We start from the raw sequence: 12518 nt of genomic DNA on the forward strand, positions 1-12518 counted from the left end.
GTCTGATGTCCCTACAGTGTTTCACATAGGACATAATATGGATTTTTGTGAGTCATTCTAACTGAAATCAACATTTGCATTTTATAACTTAGACATATTGCTCTGTGTATGTGAATTCATGATCACATGCTGTCAGAGAAATTTTGTTATGTGAGTAATAACTTCTCGGAGGCTACAGCTGTTTCTCCTTTCTGGATTTAAGTTGAACAGAATCATCAAGGTAATACAGGTTTGCTCTGGAAAACTTCTAAATATTGTAAAATATACGAAGTGAAAATAAACCACTACTTCCATTTCCTACCCTCTGTTGCTCTTCAGTGTGGATCACATTTATTATATACTATCCCAGAGTTGTAATTGTTTATTAGTGCATTTTCATAGTAACTTGAAAGCTTGTGGAATATATGTTTCTTGAGAGACAAAAAGGTTGATTTCATGTATGCCACGATTTGATTTGTTAACCCTTTGTGAATTGTAAATTTTCAGGTTTGTTTTAGACTTTGCTTTGGAGGGGAGAAATTATACTTGTGATGTTATGGTAAATATTTTCTGTTAGTTCTTAGTTGTGCTGGTAAAATAACCACTATAGCATAGGCCTCAAATCAGGGGAAATTGAAATTCACTAGTTGTCTAGATTTTAACCAGTTGAGGGTGATATATTCAGTTCAATTATTTATAGAGTTTAGTTTGCTATAGGAGGATACCTATTAAATATAAAAATAAAAACATATCCAGCTGTTTCTGGAAGAGTACCTCATTAGTAAGATTCTACAAATTCTGTCAATACTGCATTTAAAATAACACAAGTGCCACGTAGATTACAGGAGTATTACAATTTATGTATACACACTAGGTGTGTGTATGTATTTTAGTTACACTAGGTCAACTTTTGTAAGTGACTTGGATTCTTTTATTATACCATACTTCTAATACATTACAAAATATTGTTTTTTTAATTCAGGAGATACTATATTGTTCTACTCTCTGTCATCAAGAATTTGACTACTTTTAAGTATTTCATATGGTAGAATGATAGTTTCTTTCTTTTTTTAAAATGTTTTTTATTGTGAAATACTGTACAGAGGAGTAACAATCACATGAGCAATGTACTCATTCCTTATCAAGCATTGTTGCCTCCTCCTTTGTTTTTCCCCTTCCATCCCTACCCTCCCACCTCTACAACTATATTCCTCCCTCCCCCCCACCACTAAATTATAAAGTTTGTTTTTCACATAACATCTTGTACATTTCATTGTTGCAATGGGTCCAACTGTATCCCTATTTAAACAATTTGTTTTTTCCCTTCCGCTCCCCAAATTATACCAACATCAAATACAGTGAAAACAGGGGTTACACTGTGGGGGAGTGACATACAAAGCAACAGAAAAATCACGTGGTACCTTATAAATACATTAGAAATAGTTTCCTTTCTTTCTTTTCTTTTTTTTTAAACTTCTCTTAGCATAATGCCCTCAAGGTTCATTCATGTTTTGGCACATGTCAGGATCTCTCCCCTTTTTTAGGTTGCCTAATATTCCATTTTGTGAATATACCACATTAAAAATTTTTTTTTACTTACTTGGTGCTTTCATCTTATGGCTCTTAGATATGCACTCTTTTTTTTTTATTATGAAAATACCATACAGAGGTGTTACAATTACATAGGCAAGATAATGAGTACATTTCTTATCAAGCGTTGTTGCCCCCTCCTTCGTTTCCCCTTCCCATCCCTTCCCATTTCATCACCCCCACCCCCACGGCCAAAGTTGTAAAGGTTGTTTTTTGACATAACCACTTGTACATCTCATTGTTGCAATGGGGCCACCTGTATCCCTATTTAAGCAATTTGTTTTTTCCCTTCCCCTCCACAAATTATACCAACATCAAATACAGTGAAAGCAGGGGTTATATCATGTGGGAGGGACATACAAAGCAACAAAGAAATCATCTTATAAATATGTTAGAAACAATTGCAAGTAAGAAAAAACATTTGAATCCTTATCTTGGGGTTCATTTCACCTAACATCAACTTTTCTGACCTTTTCTACTTGTCCAAACATATACTAGTAATTGCAAATAAGGGAAACCATGGGACCTATGTTTCTTTGGGCCTGGCTTACTTCACTGAATATAATTTTTTCCAAGTCTTTCCATTTCCTAACAAATGGGGCAATGCTATTCTTTCTGATGGAGGCATAGAATTCCGTTGTGTATATATACCACATTTTCTTGATCCATTCATCTACTGAGGGACATCTGGGTTGGTTCCATATCTTAGCTATGGTAAATAATGCTGCAGTAAACATAGTTGCGCTAGTAGCTTTAGTATGGTCTTGTTTGTGATCATTTGGGTAAATCCCCGAAAGTGAGATTGCTGGGTCATAGGGGAGGTCTAAGTGGAGTCTTTTGAGGAACCTCCATACTACTTTCCAAAGTGGTTGAACAAGTTTACACTCCCACCAACAATGCAGTAGGGTTCCCTTCTGTCCACATTCCCTCCAGCATCTGTTGTTAATAGAGTTCTTGATTATAGCCATTCTAACTGGGGTGAGGTGGTATCTCAATGTTGTTTTGATGTGCATTTCTTTTATGGCTATGGAGGTTGAGCATTTCTTCATGTGTCTATTGGCCATCCTTCTTTCCTCTTCAGATAAGCTTCTCTTTAAGTCGTTAGCCCATTTAGTTATTGGGCAGTTGTTTCTTTGAGGATTTGTTGTTGGGGGATTTAATTTTTTGAGTTCCAGGTATATTTTAGATATGAGACCCTTGTCCATTGTATGGCTAGTGAAGATCTATCTCCCAATCTGTGGGCTTTCTATTGATCTTGCTAGCTATGTCCTTTTCCATGCAGAAGCTCTGCAATTTCCTGCAGTCCTATTTGTCTAACCTTTCTTTGATTTGTTGTGTTTCTGGGTCTCTATTAAGAAAATTTTGGCCTGTCCAAGGAGATCTAGGATTTCTCCTATTCTATCCTGTAATGTTTTCAGAGTGTGTGTTTTAACTCTGAGGTCTTTGATCCATTTGGAGTTGATTCTGGTGCAAGGTGATATATAAGTATCTAGCTTTAGTTTTCTACAAGTAATTAACCAATTTTGCCAGCACCATTTACTGAAGAGGCTGTCTTTCTTCCTTTCTATTTTTTTTTAGTTCCCTTATTGAAGATTAGATGACTATAGGTCTGTAGGTTGATTTCTGGGTTTTCAATTCTATTCCATTGGTCCTGAGGTCTGTTCTTGTGTCAGTACCAAGCAGTTTTGATTACTATGGCTTTGTAATAGAGTTTGAAATTTGGTATTGATATTCCTCCAGCACTGTTCTTTCTGTTAAGGATCATTTTTGCTATTTGGGGTCTTTTATTGTTCCATATGAGTTTTTGAATTGCCTCCTCTATTTCTTTGAAGAATGAGGTTGGAATATTGATAGGTATCACATTGAATTTGTAGATAGCCTTGGGAAGTATTGCCATTTTCACGATGTTGATCCTTCCAATCCAGGAGCATGGGAGGTTTTGCCACTTTTTAAATTCTGTTTTGATTTCCTTTTTCAGGTTTTTAAAGTTTTCTTCATAGAGGTTAAGTTAATTCCTAGGTATTTTATTTTTTGTGGGGTTATTATGAATGGAGTTGCTTTCCTAATTTCAGCCACACTTTTCTCACTGTTGGCATACAGAAAAGCCATTGATTTTTGAGGGTTAATTTTATACCCTGCTACTTTGCCAAAGTTTTGAATCAGCTTGAGTAATTTGGGAGTGGAGTCTATGGGATTCTTTAAATACAAGATCATATCATCTGATATGTACACTCTTACTGTGAGCAATGTTGCTGAAAATTTGGGTGTGTGACTTTTCCCTTTGAGACTCTGGTTTCAGATAATTGAGGTTTAAACTTACAAATCAAATTGCTGGGTCAGATGATACTTAATAATTTTTGTTTGGCTGATTAGCCATATTATTGTTTATAGCAGCTTCCTTGCATCTATCTATAGAGATGAAGTGCTCTGATTTGTCTTCATCCTTTCAAACACTGTTTTTCCAAGATGACCATCCTAATGGATAAAATAGTTATATATTATTATTTGAGAAGTGTTGACATAAATTTTATAATCAGAGTGAACAATAAAATTGTGTTCATTTTGGAAAAAATAAAATGAATAGACAACTTTGAAAAAATTATTTATCCAGAATTGTTTTCTATTACAGAAAGTGCTTATTTATATTGGAAGCAGTAGTAACATGTATAGTTTGGTATTAGGTTGATGCATGGATAAATTAGGAGCTTGTTGCTAAAGAGTATTTAGAGGTTTTAATAAAGCACTGTTAGTATCATAGTAAGTATCTTAATTCTTTTTAAGTAGTGAAATTGGACTGCCAAGACTTATATTTAGTAAGTATAACTACTAATTTTTGTATACCATGTTTGTTTTCTCTTAGCCTTTACTGTCTAATTAAACATACCTATCTCTCTTTTTGAAAGTACCAGTCCATTGTGCTATAATTTGCAGCCAAATTTATCTGTGTAACAGAATGACTTTTAGTAAATTTGCTGTGTGCAGCCTTACACAATCCAGTTTACAACATTTCAACAACCCAGTGAGGTCCCTCAGAATCAGACCTTTCTTGGTTTCTTGTCAAACACAGAATTGATGGCAACACAGTTTTTAATAGTAGGACTGTATTTATTACTTCTTTTTTTGTCAGTTATGGGGCTTGAACTTGGGGGCCTGTGTGCTGTCCCTGAGCTCCTTTGCTCAAGATTAGTGCTCTACCACTTTGAGCCACAGTGCCACTTCCCGTTTTCTGGTGGTTAATTGGAGATAAGAGTTTCATGGACTTTCCTGCCTGGGCTGGCTTTGAACTTTGATCCTCAGATCTCAGCCTCCTGAGTAGCTAGGATTATAGATATGAGCCATCCTTGCCTGGCTTATTACTTCTTTTAAATAAGGAAAAAATGTTTGTAGTCACTAAACACATTGTCATATGATGTAAATTTTATTTAGAGGACTGCGTGTTATGGGTTTGAATTTTGGCAGTTTTTAGTGAAGAAAATCTAGTGTCAGAACTAAAAATTCCTCCATTCTAGAATCCAAACTAACCATTTTCCAGTTTGCCTTTAGTATTTGATCTTTTGCAGTTCAATATTTGTAGCAGATCACAGTTTAAAAGATTGACAAACTATGAAAACCCCTTTTAATTACAAGTTACACACAAACATCACTGCTTTCCTAGGCAGGTTATCCACATGGAGAATAAGAACCAAAAGAAACAAAAGCAGTTTATCATTAATTGGGTAATAAATGCAGTTGTTGGCTCAACTGGCACTTTACTCTAAATCACCAGAGGGCACTCTTTTCTAGTATATTACTTTGAACTCTACTAATTGAATTATTATATTGTCCTTTGAAAATTCTGGTCCAGTTATTGAGATCCAGGTGGGGATTATGGGGAGACTAATGATTGCTTTTGCTAGTAACTTCAAGTGAATTTTTAGGTCAAGTGTTTTCTAATTAGAGTCATTGGAAAGGTCCTATTAAAAAATCAGAATTCTGTGCTTTAGGCAGTGATGTGTCTGACACACACAGTATCTCCTCAATTTAATCACATCAGCTTTCTTCATTTCTCTCTCTCTTTGTTTGTATTAAGGTTTCAGATCGGGTGGAGCGACGGCTTCAGGAAATAGAAAGAGAGATGCGTACAGAAAGAGAGCTGGTGGAAAGACGTCAGGACCAGTTGGGACTTATGTCCTTGAAGCTGCAGGAGGTTTGTGACAAGTATTGTCTAGGAGTGTGAATCTTGAATTTATTTAATTTCCTAGTTGCACCTGATGATATAGTAAACCAGTTAGAAAAAGTTTAACATACTGTTATAGTATGATGTATAGGATCAGACCCACCTTGTTTCATAATTACCCTTTATGTGACCTTGGCAGATTTTGTTTTTTTTTAACTCCTCTCAGAGTGACTAGTTTAATCTGTGGAAAGAGGGATTGTATTAACGTGCACTTTCCCCAAATGGCGCATAGATAAATGCGATATTGCTTTAAAGCAGTTATCCCAGCGTATAGTATGGATTCAAAAATTTTTAACTCTGATTATTTTTGGCATAGACTGGACAGATACCATGTAGTCATTTAAAGATAGCTCATGGGTCAAATCTGGTTCATGGCCTGTTTTGTAAATAAAGATTTATTGGAGCACAGCCATGCCTATTCATTTCTGTGTTGTTGGTAGGGACTTCTGTGATGTAGTGGCAGAGGTGGTAGTTATGAAGTATAATGTTGGGCTACAGTACTGACAATCTGGCCCTTGGCAGAAGTTTGCCAACACATGAATTAGGGTATCATCAAACCAGCTCAAAATGCAGTAGAACATTACCCTTCAAGTGTTAATTTATTATTATTATTATTATTATTATTATTATTATTATTATTATTATTATTATTATTTTGTTGGTCGTGGGCTTGAACTCTGGGCCTGGGTGCTGTCCCTCAGCTCTTCAGCTCAAGGCTAGTGCTCTACTACTTGTGCCACAGTGCCACTTCCAGCTTTTTCTGTTTATGAGGTGCTGAGGAATCGAACCCAGGGCTTCATGCATGCAAGGCAAGCACTCTACCACTGAGCCACCTTCCCAGCCCAGTGTTATTTATTTTGATGTTTCCGATTTATGACAAAGTTAGAGCAATCTTTTTTTTTTGATTCCCTGCAGATTCACTAGTTTTTTTTTTTTTTTTTTTTTTTGGGTCAGTTGTGGGGCTTGAACCGGTTTTCTGATGGTTTATTGGAGATAAGAGTTTCACGGACTTTCCTGCCCAGGCTGGCTTTGAACCACGATCCACAGATCTTGGCCTTCTGAGTAGCTAGGATTACAGGCGTGAGCCACGGGCACCCAGCTAGTTCTTAATGTTGAAGAGTGGGAATTTTTGCTAGGCAGTGGTGGCTCTCTCTTGTAATCCTAGTTACTCTGGAGGCTGGGATCTGAGAATCATAATTGGAATCCAGCCCCAGCAGAAGACTCCATGAAACTCTTATCTCCAATTCATCATCAATAAGCCAGAAATGAAGCTGTGGTTCAAGTGGTAGAGCATCAGCCTTGAGGGAAAAAAACCAAGTGAGAGCTTGAGGCCCTACTTTCAAGCCTCAGTTATAATTTTTACTGACTATGAAATGTACATTCCTTGTAAGAGTACAAAAGCTCAGAGTGGCTGAAATCCACTGAATTCAAATTCTCACCACAGCAGCACACAAAATGCATCAATGACTATTAGCATAGACTATAGGAATTTCCATAACATTTTTAATAGGTGAAAAGAAAGCAAAGCTTTCTTTCTCTCCTTAAACATGACCTTTCCAGAACAGTCTAAGCCATTTAACTTGGGAGCAGAAGAAGCCTAAATCAATCTTTTTTTTCTTTCTGTTTCCCCTGCAGTGTTTATAATCCCAAACCACCTTTTAAAAATGTATAGGTCACTGCTTATATTAAAGTGACAAAATATGAAATTAAACATCTCTTATCAACAGTGATCCTCTATTGTATTACCACAGATGGAATTCCAAATCACAGTTCAAGCTTTTAGTCAAATTGACAATTACAGTACAAACACACAGGCTTTGACTCTCAAGAACAGGGATGGGAGGCAATCTTCCCTCTCCCCCTTTCTTTGTAATTTTATGCATTCTGCAAAGAGAGAAGGAAATAAGTACAGAAAATTTCTCTAATTTTCACTTGCTAAAAAGAACAATTGTCTTTTCAATACTATTCTTATGTTCACCAGATGCAATTTGCCTTGAGAACAAATGTATAAAAATCAAGGTTAGAATAAAAAGACTACCCACATGCTGTATCTAATTATTCAACCAAGTATCCTTTTCTAAGTAATTACCAACCAACAAGGTATGCCTCCTTTTGTGAAATAGAGCAAAATGGAATTTTAGAAATCAAAAGCCAATTTTTCTTTCAAGCTTACATTATAATTTTTGGGTTGCAAGTTTTGTTCCTAATTTTGAATTGGCAGTATCTTCTGATGTTTAAAAAAAAAAACCAACTGCCAATTGATAAAGGTTAATGATCTGCAAACATACATAAACACATTTTTGGAACTTTTAGGCAGTCATTGCCTACAGAAAAGTTTCTGAAATATTTACAGAAATCTTCAACAGATTTACTTTCTATAATGATAATGATACAATGTAAGAAATGCAATAAAATAAGAAGCTTGATATCAGTCTTCATTAAGACAGACAGAGAGACAAATAAACAGACAATCAAAGGCTATAACCTAAATATAGTCCTAAGGAAAAAATCAATAATCTCATAATGAAAGACATCCCACAAAATCAATTGTATAGGACCCTGAGAAGTTGATCATGAATGAAAACTGAAAAATTATATGATTAAAGGAAATTACATAGACATAGCTAAATATTACATGTGTACCAAAGCATTGGAAAAGAAAGTTGCTAGCAAAATTTGCCCCAAATCCTTAAACCAAATCAGAGCATTGTAATGATATTGATTTCCTGACTCTGATCACTGTATTGATTAAAAAGCATATAAAAATCCTATTTTAAGTATAAACATATTTACATGAGGTGGCTCATGCCTGTAATCCTCGCTGCTCAGGAGGCTGAGATCTGAGGATCACGATTCAAAGCCAGCCTGGACAGGAAAGTCCATGAGACTCTTATCTCCAGTAAACCACCAGAAAACCAAAAGTGGCTCTGTATTACAATATGTCATATATATTTTCAAAAAGCTCTAATCTTTTACATTTTTTTAACAGTTGTTGAAGGTGATTATTTTCCCCCATATTCTTATTAGTATTCCTAGGTTATTATTCTTAAAATTTTTTGTCAGGCTGGTGAATATTTTTGTTTAATGAAAGCAGTGTCAATCATTAGAAACTGGTGGAAGGGAGCCAGTCTCCTGTTATTGTTTGGAATTTTTAAGGAATGGTTCACTCTCTTCTGTTGTTTTTTTCCCTCTGGTCTGAACAAAAGGGCTGTAGTGCTATGGAATCTACTTGGTTTTTGAACTCACTCACAGTACTGTTGAAGTCATTTATTTGCATTTCCTTAGTAGTGAATTTGACAGCTTCTTAAGTTTTTGTCATCCATCTGCATTTGTGTTTGTGGAGATTTCCTGTTTATAGCTTTTGCTCATTTTAATATCTTGGATTATCTGAATTTCCTCAAGGATTGGGTTTTTTAATGAAGGAAGACTGGAATCTAAGTTGTCAGAGTATGGGTTTTGAGTATTTGGTTTTATCCTCTCTAATTTCAATGCTGCTTCTGTTAGATAACTAGCTTCCTGTCCCATCTGACTGTGTTCTAAGGGCTCCACTATTGATGCACTGATGCCATTTTGTCTTAGTTATTATAGCTGCTATTATCTTTTGTAAATTATAATAAAAATATTTCCTCATGCTCCATGAGAAATTATCCTGGCATTTTGATGGTAACTATAGGCAGATAGATAGATTAGTTTGAAGAGTAGGTATTTTATAATGTTTTTCAATAATATTGTATAAAAGTTGTCCATTGAAACTCTTATCCATATTTTACTAGAGTTATTCCTAGGTGCCTTATTTTTTTCCCTTTCTACTGGGAATGGAATATTTCTTTGATTGCATCTTAATTGGTTATTTATATATGGCTCTTTATAAACATTTTTGCTCTTATTTTTATAAATCATAATGTTACTGGCATTTGACATTTTAAAGGCAGTTGTCAGGTGTGATGACTATGCTTCTAATTCCCACTGCTCAGGAGGCTGAGACCAGGAAAATAACGATTCAGGGCCAGCTTTAACGAAAAGTTCATGGAATCCCCATCTCAGTCAATAAGCTGGACATGGAATATTATCTGGAATCCCAGCTGTAGAAGACTCAGAGGTAGGAATGCTGCAGGCTGAGTCTGATACTGTTTGAAAAATAATCTAAAGCAAAAAGTGTTTGAGGCATGGTTCAAATGATACAGCGCTTGCTTAGCAAGAACAAAGACCCGAGTTCAAACCCAGCTTCGTTTCCCCTTCCCTCACCCCAAACAGAACTCAATTTTATTTGTGTATGACTTTTACTCTCCCACCCCCATGGCTGGAGTCTGAAGTCCAACACTGAACAGGAGAAAAGATGGCAAGAATTCGATTTCTATGTTTCTGAGATGTCAGCATCCTGATTTTGAGTGCAGCTAAACACAGTATGTTAGGAAAGTTCTTTCCAGCCCTCACTGACATGAGAGCTTCAGTCTGTGTTGATAAGTTTAAGTTTGCTTGACAAGCATCCTTGACCCCACCAAAGACCTTGCATTTTTGGTTGCTTTCTTTGGTGTAATTTACTCACACATGTTTACACAATGTTTTATATGTTTTGTTTTTATACATTGCTGAATTAATTTGCTATTGTTTTACTTAGCTTATTAGTAAGAACAGTTCATAATTTTCTTTTCTTTTGCCAATCCTGCGCCTTGAACTTTGGGCCTGGGCTCTGTCCCTGAGCTGCTTTTGTTTAAGACTGGTACTCTACCACTTAAGTCACAGCACCACTTCCAGGTTTCTTTGAATAGTTTATTAGAGATAAGGGTCTCACCGACTTTCCTGCTTAGTCTGGCTTTGAACCAACATCCTCAGATCTCAGCCTCCTGAGTAGCTTGGATTACAGTCCTGAGCCACTGGTGTCCAGCCAGTTCATAATTTTCTTTGTCCTGACTTTTGTTTTAGAAGCAAAGTCACAATGAATTTATCTAAAATGGGTCAATACATTCCTTCTTCTATATCCTGGTTCTGTTTGCTTAAGAGAAAGGTTCTCTTTAATATTTGTTAAAAGTCAACATGAGACTTTTTAAAATCTGCTGCTTATATCAACACCTGCAGTTGTTTATATTTTAACATTTATGAGCTTATATATTTAGTAAATTTGGTAATTAATGGGTTTAGGTTTTTTGTGTTTTTGTGCTTTCTTTTTTGTCAGTTGTGGGATCTGAACTCTGGGCCTGGGTGCTGTCACTCAGCTCTTCAGCTCAAGGCTAGCGCTCTACCACTTGAGCCACAGCACCACTTCGGGCTTTTTCTGCTTATGTGGTGCTGAGGAATCGAACCCAGGGCCTCATGCATGCAAGGCAAGCACTCTACTACTGAGCCACCTTCCCAGCCCGGGTTTAAGTTTTTATCTATTTTGTGTATTTTGAAATTTACTTTAAAAAGCAATCATGGGTGGCAGGGAGGTTGGAGTTGGGGAGGTGGGGAGGAAAGGGATGGTAGGGGAAAAACAAAGGAGGGGCTAACCAGCTTGATAGGAAATGGACTCATTACCTTGCTTATGTAACTGTACCCCTCTGTACAGTATCTTTACAACAAAAAATATATATTAAAAAGCAGTCATAGCCCTTTATTATTATTTACTTCCTCCCTTTTCATTTGCTTATTAGATATACAATTATTTTATTAGTTTTCCTTTTTGACCATCTTTGTTTATTGCTTCATTAGAATCTTCTTTTATCTTCATATTACTTTTTCTATCTTTTGGAATTGCATACTAGACAATTATTTTTCTAAAATAAAAATATTGATATATTTATCACCAGATTAGTACTTGTCTTCCTTCCCTTCCCTTCCCTTTCTCCCTTGTTTTTTCCTTCACTCTCCCCATTTCTTTTTCTTCCTCCTCTTTTTCATTTACAAGTCTTGTTTGTTATGTAGTTGAAAACAATTTTTTTTTTTTTTTTTTTTTTTTTTTTTTGTCGGCCGTGGGGCTTGAACTCTGGGCCTGGGCGCTGTCCCTCAGCTCCTCAGCTCAAGGCGAGCGCTCTACCACTTGAGCTACAGCGCCACTTCCGAAAACAATTTTGAACTGTTTGTGGTATGTGTGTGTGTGTGTGTGAGTGTGTGTGTGTGTGTGTGTGTGTGTGTGTGTGTGTGTGTGAGTGTGTGAATGTGCGCGTACATGTATGCCAGTCCTAGGGCTTGAATGCAGAATCTGGGTGTTGTCCCTGAGCTTTTTTTGCTCAGGGCTAGCAATCTACCACTTTAGCCACAGCTTCATTTCCAGCTTTTTGGTAGTTAATTGGAGATAAGAATCTCAGGGACTTTCTTGCCTGGGCTAGTTTTGAACCTCAATCCTCAGACCTCTGTCTCCTGAGTAGCTACTATTGCAGGCACGAGGCACTGGCACCCATATATTTTCTGTTTCTTTTGACAGGTAATTTTCTATGTTACTGTGTGTGCATGCACACACATACATAGGTCAAGTTTGTCAAATTTCTTCCCCTTTTCTGTTCTTAATTATTATATCAATCTGAAGCCTCCATTATAATAAAGATTGTCAATTTCTCCCTGTGAGTTTTTTCAATTATGTTTTATTTTTTAGTACCTGTGGTTTCTTGGATATAGTTTAACTTCTTCTTGGTACATTTTCAAATGTCTAGTTTGTTATCAAGCTATTTTTAAGGTTGCTGTTTTCATGACATGTAATTTTTACTCTATTTTAATCCTTCCTCTCTAGTTTTATTTTGAGCTGAGCTTAACAAAAAAG

The 12518-nt window shown here is 36.2% G+C and overlaps 1 protein-coding gene across 10 annotated transcripts in view; it reads left to right on the top strand.

Annotated features, from left to right (window-relative positions):
• The window catches only part of Cep128 (centrosomal protein 128), a 277887-nt gene that overhangs the window by 42929 nt on the left and 222440 nt on the right, over positions 1-12518 (top strand). For all 10 annotated transcript variants that reach the window (XM_070028501.1, XM_070028506.1, XM_070028496.1 and 7 more), the window contains one exon: positions 5639-5755. In XM_070028501.1, the coding sequence (XP_069884602.1) occupies positions 5639-5755 (117 nt within the window). The remainder of the gene's footprint in view (positions 1-5638; positions 5756-12518) is intronic.

This window comes from Dipodomys merriami, unplaced genomic scaffold, assembly GCF_024711535.1.
Source record: "Dipodomys merriami isolate MVZ:Mamm:240054 unplaced genomic scaffold, mDipMer1.0.p SCAF_1, whole genome shotgun sequence".
Classification (NCBI taxonomy): Eukaryota; Metazoa; Chordata; class Mammalia; order Rodentia; family Heteromyidae; genus Dipodomys; species Dipodomys merriami.